The following is a 12,565-nucleotide window of genomic DNA, read 5'->3' on the forward strand; positions in this document are numbered from 1 at the left end:
ACCAAGGGAAAGGCCTGTTCTGTGCTTCCTGACCTCACCATACCTGAATCTACAATCACACGCCACTGCACGTTCACTAAATCAAAGAAATTACCAACTTTAGGAAATATTTTAATAATAGATGTATAGACATAATATTTTATTTAGAATTAGATGCATTTAGTTTATTTTTTTTGCATGTATCAGGCTTTACACTCACTTTTTTATATTAATAAAGTCTCCTTAAATTTTTCATAGCCTTTGAAAATTGTTAAAAAAGTTAACAGACTCTGCATGGATACTTCTCAAATTTTCTCAACACTAAATAGTTCAATTATATGTTGAGCAAAGCCAGATATTACGATCTATAGTACAGCATGTTAACAATTTTGCTAATACTTTACAATAATGTTATACTATAGTTAATGTTTTTACAATCAACAATACATTAAGTACAGTATTTATTCACCTATGTTTATGTTAGTGAATGATAATAATGTTTTTCATTGTTAGTTCCAGTTAACTCACGGTGCATGAATTTGGATATTAATACTGCGTTAGTAAATGCTGAATTAAGATTAATAATTGCTGTACAAGTATTGCTCAATAGTAGTTCATGTTAGTAAATACATTAACTAATAAAACCTTATTGCAAAGTGCGACATAACTATTATTGTTTCTTTTATTTTAAACAGAAAGCAGATTACTATAGTTATATTGGGAATATCCATTGAAAACATAAAAAATACAAAATTATACAAGTTTTAACAGCAAAAGACAACATATTATTCAAATCCTATGGTAAAAAAATTGCTCAACTGTAAGTTCCATTCCTCTGTATCAGGAGTCTCAAACTCAAATTGGCAGGAGGCCATTTCAGTGACTCATAGGAGGGCTATTTTAACATTCAAGCACAAGAAAAAAAGTGGAAACCTGACATAATTAATGCATCTTAGGACAACAGACATGACGTTTATATTTCATGCATTATCTGTCATACATGATAATGTAAATCAGCAGGTTTATAGTCTCACACATCAGCGGCTGAAATATATCTGTGGTTGTTGTGTGTATGGCCGAGTGTTAGACACACACTTAGTCACTCTTCCAACAAAGTATATGCGGTCAAAACTCTTGCTTGTTGTACATATTGAAGGAGAAGTTTAAATTGAGTTTAAAATACTTCAAATAATAGACATAAGAGGGGAAAGGTATTCGTATTCACATTTACTTAAAAAAGTTCAACTCAGCTAGCAGTACAATTTTACAAATGTACATAGTCTTTCTGCAAATCCTAATGAGCATATGAGGAAAATCTATTAAATGAAACTATTTGAATCGATTGTTAGCAAAATGATCGTATTTGTTACACCACCAGCATAATGTGAAAGCCATGAAGAAGTGTTTATGCAACAAAATAAATGTGGTAAAAAACTGATAATAATCAAACAACCCTTGAATATTACAAAAACAGAGCTTTAGTAAATATAGAGCATTACAGACATATATTTAAACGTTAAAATCAGCCACAGAATTAAAACACATGCGAGTTACTCTAGACCGCACATTAAGAGAAACTGAAAGTAAAACTAATCTGAATGCAGTACTTTAAATATCGACTAGACGACCAGTCAAAACCAAAAGTGGCTAGATGCAAAGCTGCTCAACAATGATAGAGGTTCAAAAACATGTTTTGCCAAATCTCATTATATTTTCAACGTCAACTGCGGGATGGAGGGAGGAGGAGGGTGGGCCATAAATGGCCTGCCGGCCGGCAGTTTGTGACCCCTGCTCTATATGGTTCAAAACTAAAGAGCCATTTACAGAAGAAAGCCTTTTTACATTTGACTTAGCGCTCAGGAATGTTTTGTTGTTGTTTTTAATCCTCCCATGTCATGTTGCTGTCAAATAAAACAACTGTAATGGAAGCTTTCAATGCTTGCCCCACCTCCAAGTTCTTCTGATTGGTCCACTGCTTTAGAACTGACGTTAATGAGTGATGCTGTGATTAAATTCTGAACAAAGGATTAAATTCTTTTAATTTTTAATTAATTTATTTATTTATTTTTACAGTAATATGATCGGTTGAGGTGAAATGGCTACATTTAAGTAGTTTTTTTTTATCTCAAAAATATAAATGTGTTTTTACGCTTAATCATTTATCAGATACTTTGTCCAAATTGAGGTATTAGTTAAATTGATATTTTATTCAATGTCATATACAGTATACAGTTTGTTTGGCCCCGTTTACACTGCCCAATTCAGATTTTTAGCTCATATGTGACATATTAGATCTGTTCTGTGATTATGTAAACAGGCACGTTCTGTACATTATTAAACTTGCGACATTGTGGTACTTTTCCACGGTTTAATGATGTAGAAGGAAGATCGTGTGTATGCTCTAAAATTTCTAACCCATAGCTCCTTATTAAAGCCCGCCACACATTGCTCCCACCAGACCCGATACTGTATCTCTCTCGTACTCACAAATTCCTCTGAATGGTGGAGGGCACCATAAATAAACCATAGGCGCAAGCTGCGATGATGGCCTTTTCCCTCATCCTCAGCCTCAAAATCATTTTAAAACTTTGCATATGTCCCAGAGCTAAAAGCATGACATTTTCTTCCATTGTGGCTAGTGTGGCGCAGATGCTAGAACCCGCCTTTATGCATGCGAGACTTTGTAAATTGTATGGCAAGTGTAAACACCAATTACATATGGGTCACAATTAAGAAGAAAGTGTAAACGGACAGGCAAAAAAATCAGATAGGCAACAAATCGGAATTGGGCATTAAGACCTGACAGTGCAAACATGGCCTTTGTGACACTTCATGTTTGATATGTTTGAAATAAAAATAACTCTTGATACAAGTATTTATCAGTAAAAAATAAATAAAATAGAAAAATATAATAGAAAACATTTTACTGCAATGAGAATATCTTCTGACCTGTACTGCCTTCATAGTCAATTTAATTTAAGTAAAGATCATTTTAGGTGCTCAAAATGCTTATAAATCAAACAAAAGAATGACAAACTGGCACATATTTCAATTAATCTGTCAAGGTTTGCTCTCCAATTTTCCTTTACAGATGCATTTTAAGTGAGAAAGCAGATGAGATGTGTACGTTCTGATATAAAATTTTCCAGTCTTTTTACTGGTCTCAGCTGATCTCTAGTGCCTCTGTTTCCATCTTTTCTCTTTCTGTCGCACATACTGTATAAAGCATTCTCAATAAATGCCAAATACACATTAAGTGGCTAACAAGAGCATAGAGTCAAGTCTTCAGAGAAGCTGCGGTTTTGGGTCAACACAAACAGGGCTAAACTTCTAGGATGTACTGTATGTGCAGCAATGGGGCACTTTTAATTTGTACATTAAATTGCAGTATTGAGTTGTCTACACATAGACAACACACTGGTTATTAGGTAGCAATGATCCACCAAAAGCAAACCTGGGTAAAGTGTGTATTTTAAGCTTTAAGACAAAAACAAAAAAAGGTGTGTTATTTAAGCTACAGGATAAAAAAAAAGCTAAACAAAAATGTGACTTTTTATCTCTCATTTCTGACTTTTTTTCTCACTACTAAAGTGCTAGATGTAAATATGGCATTGCAAGTAAAAATTATTTTTCTGACTTTATCATGCAAAATTCCAAATATTTTCTACAGTTTAGGGGAAGTATACTTTCTTGCCTCTTAGATTAAAAAAAACTCAGAAATGTACAGTAAGATGTAAACTTTTACTTTTGAGAAAAGGCAGATTTTGAAAACATCTCAATTCAGAATAATGAAAACGCAATTTCTCACAGTTGATGTATTTTTTCTTGACATTCAGAGAAAATATTTCTGTAAATATTTCATTTAGAGGGGAATAATGTTTTTTTGTAATAAACTCATAATTCTGTCCTTTTTAAAATCAAAATTCAGAATAATGAAATTGTTGCAAAAAGTTTTTAGGTTCAATTTTATTAGATTTATTTATGTACATATGTGGTTCTAAAATTATTATAAATGAAATTAAACATACCTAAAGTTATAAGTTTCTATTTTCAATATATGCTGCCCTTTTCAACTTTAAAAAAAAAAAACTTAGAAAAAAGTTTCTACAAAAACATTCATGGAAAATGCAAAAGTGTTTTCAAATTTTTTTAAAAAAATGTTTAGACTACCTATGAAGACATAAAGCGCTATTCACACTGCAAGTGACTCGCAGTGACAAAGCAACAAGCAGCAAAGCGAAAAGCGACAAAGTGAAAAGTGACAAACGACAAAATGGAAAGCAACTAAGCGAAAACCGACAAACAACAATCAACAAAGAGACAAAGTGAAAAAGCGAAATGTGACAAAGCGAAAAGCGACAAAGTGACAAGTGACAAACAACAAAGCGAAAACCAACAAACAACAATTAACAAAGTGACAGGGGAAAACGTCAAAGCAAAAAGCGACAAGCGGCAAAGCGACAAGCAACCGTTAATTTCAATGTAGAGTGAGCGATTTCCGGCAACGTCCATTTACGCAAGGGGCAGCAACCGTTGGCGACCAGGTAGGCGTGTCGAGCGACACAACAAAATTGAGAATCCTTCGACTTTATGCAAATGAAAAGTGACTTTAAGCGACAGCCAATAGGACCATCAGTAGAGCACACGTGATCCTCTCTCAGCTCGCTCAGATGCTTGTATTCACCGTGCTGTAGACATGAACAGACCTGAGTTTGCAGCCAAGTCGCTGCTAGTTTAAATGAGGCATAAGGCTTCTGAAAGTTTCTATAACATTTCTAGAGGTTCATGTGACACTGAATACTGGAGTAATGATGGAAAATTAGTTTTTTCACCAGATAAATAATAATAATGGCATTTGAAAGGTATTTTAAAGTACATTTTAAATCATTTTAGATATAGTTTTATAGTGTTTTGATCTAATGAATATAGTCTTGGTAAGAATTGAAAAACTAAAACCCCAAACATCCTAGCGATACTGTATCTTAGCCACATATTTTATTATATCAAAGCCAATGAAAAAATATAAAAAGTGTTTAAAAAAAAAAAAAAAAAAAAAAACATTGCTCCCCAAAATCCCAAAATATTGCTCTTAAAGGACCTACCATACCTAAACAAATGTACATGTAAATGAAACGCGCACACAAAGCAAAAGACCTGTTGAACATGTAGCTCTTTGGCCTATATGAGCCTGATGGCAGTGGTGACCCATTACTTAAACCCCCTACAGGTTTTGGCAGTCAAACGAGCGCTGATTCTCTGAGCGACTGAAGCCTGGTTCAGCGCTTTGATGCCGGGGTGAAGGGCGTTGCGTCGCCCCGTGTGACTCTCACTGGACTCTCTGTAAATCAGTTCAATAGGATTCCTGAGACAAGGACTAAGATGGATGGGGCTCCTGGGGCTTGTAAGGCCCGATCTGTTCACCAAGGCAGACTGCTTAGCAACCTGAAGCCACCGAGAGCTCCAGAATACATTGGTATTAGCTCTCTTTAGTCAAGAGTGATTATGTTGTTACTGATTGGCACTGTAACTACAGGCATTATAGGGGACCTGTTATGCAAAAATCACTTTTATAAGGGATTTAAACACAGTTGTGTGGTAGATTCTGTGAATATAACCAGCTTCTAATGGTAAAAAATTATCTTTTTTTTTTTTATAATCATGCTTGATAAAAGCAGTCTACGGAATCACTTTGATTGATATACCCCCTACGTGTCATCAGAAGAGTAAAGCCCTGCCCATAACTGACAATCTCTCTCTTTCATTAGCATTGGACATTAGTCTTGTTTTTGAATCTGTCACTATCCTGACACATAAGCATTTGTAGCTCCGCCCTCTTTTGAAAAGAGCCCAATCTCATTTGAATTTAAAGCGACAGTCACCAAAATGGAACATTTAGGATCAAAGCCTAAAAGGGGCATTTTTAAAACAGTGTGGTGTATTTTGAGCTGAAACTTCTCATACACACTCATCAGAAAAAACTTAATTTACAACTTGTATTAAAAAAAATATATCAGAGAATACTAGAAATAACTTTAGTCAAAATACTTAGGAGATAAGATAGATTTAGCCATTTGATTGTGCTTTTATTTACCACGAATACCTTAAATTGACCAGATGTGAAATTTAAAACATTTATAATGCTACAAAAAATCTAAACTAAAAAATTTTGTTATTTAGAAAATTTGTATTCCTGAAGGTTTTTTAAAAAATCCTTATGATTTCCATAAAAGATAGTTCACCCGAAAATGAACATTTACTCACCCTCATGTGGCTCCAACCCTTTATGAGTTAATTGTATAAATATTATGTAGAACAGGAATACAAAGAAGATATCTTGAAGAAAGCTAAAAAATCTGTAACCATCGCGTTCCATAGTAGGAAAAAAAAATATTATGGAAGTCAATGGTTACAGGTTTTCAACTTAAAAAAAGAAAAAAAACTGTTTATCAGATAAATAAAAAAAAGTAGTTTAAAACATGTAGAGAGTAAATAATGACAGAATTTTCACTTTTTGGTGAACTATCCCTTTAAGCAGCAAAATAGTTTAAATATTATTATTATTATTATTATTATTATTAATACAGTATGTTTATTGCTTATTAATTTCCAAATTAGTGTTTTGGTATATTGTAAGTTTTTTTTTGTTGTTGTTGTTCTTATATGTTATGCTATTTAATATAACAACTATAAATTTACACAACCTTTTGGGTTGATTTTTCCTTTTCTTTCAAATGTTAAAGCACAAAGCTTCTATTCTGTCAGATTTGCATCTAAAACATTGAAGAAACAACATTATTATGTTCCTTTAATTCACAAGCTCAACAGTGGAATACAAATTATAAAATGTAAATGTTCAGTTTGTTTGATAAGGTCTCAATATATAATCGTGAGCTTCAAGTATTAATTTTATGTATTTGTTTTTTCGGATTCCTTAAGTGCAGACAGCTGTGTAAATCACCAAGGCTTTAGCTTAAAATCATTATTAGGTTTGACTAAAGAAAAATCACCAACATCTTGGATGGCTTGAGGAGTAAATTAACAGCACGTGTCCAGTACTATTTTAAACCTTGTATATACATAAATAATAATTTCCTATTCCGAAGCCGTTCTTCTGTGATGCTTTTCCTAGATAATCCAAACAATCTATAAAGCCCGACTCAAAGTGTCATCTCAGAACTAACAGTGGAAAGCCTTGTGCCAAATCACTCGAAATACTCTCTAAAACTCTTCTTATCAGAGTGATTCAGGCCTGGACTCCGAGCTGCTCTCCTGTGGTGTTTTGGAGGTGTCAGGTGCTGTGGAAAGATAAGCCAACGCTGACTGCTGCTGACTGTGGCTTTTGTGTCAGAGCTGATCTTGATAATATTATCTTAACCTTTTCCTTTAAAAAAAGTGGGGTGGGTCTTTGCAGCGCTGTAATTTTTTTTTCGCCCTTGAGAAATGAGGACGACAAATATCTGCTTTGATGGCTGGAAAAAAACACGGAATGGAAAAGACACATGCAGGAGTCAAAGAATATCATCCACTACCTGAAATTAGCAAAAGCGGGAGTGAGGGTGGATCTGACAGGACAGTTTATACCTGGCAAACACATTTTATTCCCCTTATAATAGTTTTAGGTTCTTGTTTGGTTATTTTTTTTTAATTTAAGCATGTTGAACATTCTTTTTGGGGTTTTATTTTTACATAAAATAACGTTCCCGGAACGTTGAGGAGTGATTATGTTTAAATGACCTCAAAATAACATTTACTAAACATTTCCTCATGGTTACTTTTAGGTTATTAATTTGCAAATGTGAAATAATATTCCCAGAATGTTGTATGGTAGCTTGTTTAATAATAACTATAGGGCCAGACAAAATCTGCAGACATTTTGTGCTATTTCTGTGCAGAATTTGGTAAAAAAAAAAAAAAAAAAAACTGCAGATTTATGCAGAATGATTTTGCATGAGATTACCGTAACTAAAACCTTCATATAAAAATATTGTTTAAAACCTTTATTTTCAATGTTTATAATGCAAATACAATTAGCTCCACTTATTTGGTTAACAAAGCAAGATTCTTATATGTTATGCAGTATCTACTAAAAGACAGAAAATTTTTCATATTATTTAATAATAATATGGAAATTAATTAAAAAAACTGAATAAATAAGAATTTACACACATTTGTCTCGATGATGGGCTAAAAATCTGCGGATATCAGCAGATTTCTGTCTGCGCAGATTCTGTGTAAGCCTTATAATAACTTGTCCAAAATGTTCCATCATGGTTATTTTAATGTTATTTTGCAATCCTACAATAACCTTATCAGAACATTTCCACAGGTTTCTCTAATGTATGTGTGTGTGTGTGTGTGTGTGTGTGTGTGTGTGTGTGTGTGTGTGTGTGTGTGTGTGCGTGTGTGCGTGTGTGCGTGTGCGTGTGGTGTTATAAAAGAAACTAACTTTTCATAACTTTTAAACTACATTTTGGAAAAACTGTAATTAGTTGGCACAGAATTTAATAAAATAAAAAAATTGTCAAAATGTGTAATAATCACAGGTAAATACTGTATAAGTATAAACAATGATAACTCCAACATGCTTCCACACACCTGCCATGAAGTTTTTAGTAAGAGCTTGTTTAGCTGGTTCAGGTGTGTTTGATTAGGGTTGGAACTACACTCTCCAGGACACTGGCCCTCCGAGTTTGGACACTCCTGCCCTAGACTATGCTGAAGTCATTGTTATTCAGAGCTGAGGAAATATAAAATCAAGGGTACACCGTGAAATCTAGTAAATCTCGTGCATTAATGACCAAAGGTCTTATTTAATCTTCTATGTGATGGTGCTCAGGACAGTTCAATATGACCACTACATCATGTGTGGCGGCGCCGCAGATTTTTATATATTCAATCAAATGAACTTAAACGATTAAAAACAGCAACAAATATTTAGGCCTGAACTACAAAACCAAACTTAAAAACTATTTTAGTATTAGTTATGCTTACTAAGTTGCACACTAGTTTGATCATATATGAACATCATTATAACTATATTATAAAAATATTATTCTAATTAAAATTTGTAAAATAAAGACTTGCAGGTCAAGGGAACAGCAGAGGAAGTTGCCGTGGGCCTTGGTGCAGATGAAAAGTAAAAAGATAGTAAGACAGAGATAAATTGACGCAGCTGGTGTGAAAGACAAATGCCCGTGCGCGATTTCTGCTCTCCATATGGGCTGCGCAACCACTGCTCACTCTGCTCGCACTTGCGGTGTGAGACGGGTACGGAATTAAGAAAATGTTTTTAGGCATAACAGAAGTGCCCGCCAGGGGGCACAAAGAGACAAGATGCGAATGAACAGAAATATACAGTAGCTGTAAATATCCTGCTACTTGTTAATGAAGATGAAATAATGAAACAAAGCATTTTAATTCCTTCATAAATCAATAAAAACTTGTTAACAAGCTGTAGCTATAAATACACCGAGAACTTTTAAACAAATGTTACCGTAAGTCATATAATTAAACCATATTAGCAAATAGAGTTAATAAATAAAACTTCTGTTAAAACTTTTATTGAAATGGATTGTTGGTGATTTGGTAGCTTTACATGGACATAGATAAGCTAAGACCTGTTGATTTAAATTGTTTAAGACCTACAACACAATAGTTCAGTGATTTTAAGAATTTTAAGACCCCACGGACAATCCTATTGCTTCATAATAATAAGATATTATAATACCATTAAATTAATATTAGGATAACATTCTACAAACCAAAAACTAAAATAAATAAAACTTTCCCGCCTAACTGAAAACAAACCTAAAAAAGAATTTTCTGCTATCCAAAAATTGTTAGCAGAGCAGCAACTGGTAATGTTTTTGATGGACTATAATGGCATTTCTTGCAAATAGACCAATGCAAAAGCAAAGGTGGAGTCTGATGAAGCAAAACAAACCATGACGCTGCTTTAGTGTAAAAGTGTCCAGCACCTGAGCTTACAGATGCCCGCTCTCACAGTCAAATGAGCAATTCAGCTCTTGTGTAAATCTAATCAGTCTTCCACAGCGAGCAGCAGACGTGCTTAATTGATTCCAGAAGCGGTGCCTTTGCGTAAAGCTGTGATGGTGAGAAGTGGAAGGGATGGAGAGAGGTGGTGCGCTAATGAAAGGTCAGCCGAGATGCACGGCCCACGCTGCAAGTGCCAGAAACACACACAGCAATTTTATGGTCAATTGGGCCATGCATCTGGAGTCATACATCACTGAGGCGTACGACGAGACCCAGTGCCAGATCTCAAAAACACACACACATACAGTTAAAGTCAGAATTATTAGCCCCACCTGAATTATTAGCCCCCTATTTATTTTTTTCCCCAATTTCTGATTAACAGAGAGAAGATTTTTCAACACATTTCTAAACATAATAGTTTTAATAACTCATTTCTAATAACTGATTTATTTTATCTTTGCCATGATGACAGTAAATATTATTTAGCTAAATATTTTTCAAGATACTAGTATTCAGCTTAAAATGACATTTAAATGCTTAACTAGGTTAATTAGGCAAGTTAGTGTAATTAGGCAAGGGGGCTTATAATTTTGACCAAAAAATGGTAATTAAAAAAAATTAAAAATGCTTTTATTCTAGCTGAAATAAAACAAATAAGACTTTCTCCAGAAGAAAATATATTATAGGAAATATTGTGCAAAATCCATTGCTCTGTTAAACATCATTTGGGAAATATAAAAAAAAGAAACAAAAAAGAGGGCTAATATTTTTGACTTCAACTGTACATCCACACACACTAAACATGCATGCAGTTAATATTTATACACAAGTGTATGCTGTGATTCCAGCATACTAATCTGAGTGGAGAACCTAAATGCTAGCAAATCATTATTTTAAAAAAGGATGGTGTAGAACTTGATCATGTTTTGAGAAAGATCCATAAAACATCTTGTGCTTCAGTGGAAGCTGAAGTTCTGTAATGGAGACTGTGGTAATGTGCATGTGTCAGTCAAACTCACCTCCATTGGAAAAGCCAAAGCAGGCAACAGGGGCTTGATGTAACCAAACCGATGGAGGAGCATTATCAAAACACATCTCAGCATCTCCAGTTCGGCTGCATTAGACCTGAAAGAAAGGCACAATTATATATACAGTGCTCAGCATAATTGAGTACATCCCATTTTGAAATTAATATTTTTATCCATTACTCAGGAAATATAGGCAATGTTCATTCTTTCATTTTCTTACTAATCTGGGGTCGCCACAGCGGAATGAACCGCCAACTTATCCAGCATATGTTTTATGGATGCCCTTACATGCAAACTCCACACAGAAACGGCAACTGACCCAGCCAAGGCTCAAACCAGTGATATTCTTGCTGTGAGGCGACAGCACTACCACCGAGTCACCAATATAGGCAATGTATTTTAGTGAATTTAAACGAAACAGATTTATTAAACGTATATTTATTCAACGTATATTTTAGTCACCAAACATATTTAGAAATTAAAAGATAATGCAATTAAATTCAAGCAAAATTTAGCAAAATAAATTGCAACCTACAAAATTTCAACAAAATCTTTCTTTTTTTTCTTCTCTTGATTTTTCCCTTTGTTTTTACATTTGTAGTTCATATTTTTCTATAACATATGAATGTGGCCGTACTAGTTTTAGACCGTTATCGTAAGTTATTTTGTTAAATAAGCTCCAGATTTGACTTCAGTACTGACAATTCTAATGTATATGCACAAATATAATATTGTATAGCGTCGTATTAAAAGTATGAATTTAAGAGAGATTTTTGAGGGGTGTCCTTGTATATAATGCGCACTGTATTCATTAGTAGTTTATGCATTTTTTAATCTATTAGTCATTTTAATCAAAAAGTTGCTTTGGGTTCAATAAAATTTAAATAAAATAATGTAAAATTCAAAATTAAAAAACAAACAAAATACAATAAAAATACAAAACAATAAAATAGATAAAATAAAGAAAATGAATATAATCAAACAAATCCAACAAACAATCAAAATAAGTATAATAATAATTATAGTTATAAAATAAAATTATTAAAGTGTGCTTCTGAAATAATTTTAATATGCTGATTCAGTGCTCAAGACAAAGTTCTTATCATAAATGTTGAAATAAAACAAATAAGATTTAAACAAATGTGTGTAAAAAATGTGTATATGATGTTTATAAGTTAAACAGTTATTGCACTAAAAATGAGGGGAAAAAACCTATTTAAACAAAATTCATTTGTGTATGCATGTACATGTGTGTGTGTGTGTGCGTGCAAGTAAGGGAGAGATTTGTATACATTAAAAGGAATTCATAAAATACAATTCAATTTATTAATAACATATATAATAAATAAATAAATAAATAAATAAATAAATAAATAAATAAATAAATAAATAAATAAATAAATTAACCATACCTCTGATCAATCAGGAAGCCCAGAGAGGTCAGAGAAAGCAGTACGTATGCAGTCAAGAGAATAACAGTCAATTCAGAAAGTATCTGCAGACAAGAGACACACGTATGAGACTATACTGTGTAGATTATGCACTGTAAAAAATGCAGGGTC

At 33.3% G+C, this 12,565-nt stretch overlaps 1 protein-coding gene across 2 annotated transcripts in view; it reads right to left on the reverse strand.

Moving 5' to 3' along the window:
- Positions 1-12,565, reverse strand: part of agmo (alkylglycerol monooxygenase) — an 83,811-nt gene that overhangs the window by 1,742 nt on the left and 69,504 nt on the right. For both annotated transcript variants that reach the window (XM_087282646.2, NM_212883.2), the window contains exons 11-12: positions 12,416-12,498; positions 10,995-11,100 (exon numbers count right to left, since the gene is read on the reverse strand). In XM_087282646.2, the coding sequence (XP_087138772.1) occupies positions 10,995-11,100; positions 12,416-12,498 (189 nt within the window). The remainder of the gene's footprint in view (positions 1-10,994; positions 11,101-12,415; positions 12,499-12,565) is intronic.

This window comes from Danio rerio, chromosome 15, assembly GCF_052040795.2.
Source record: "Danio rerio strain M-AB ecotype USA chromosome 15, GRCz13ab, whole genome shotgun sequence".
Lineage (NCBI taxonomy): Eukaryota > Metazoa > Chordata > Actinopteri > Cypriniformes > Danionidae > Danio > Danio rerio.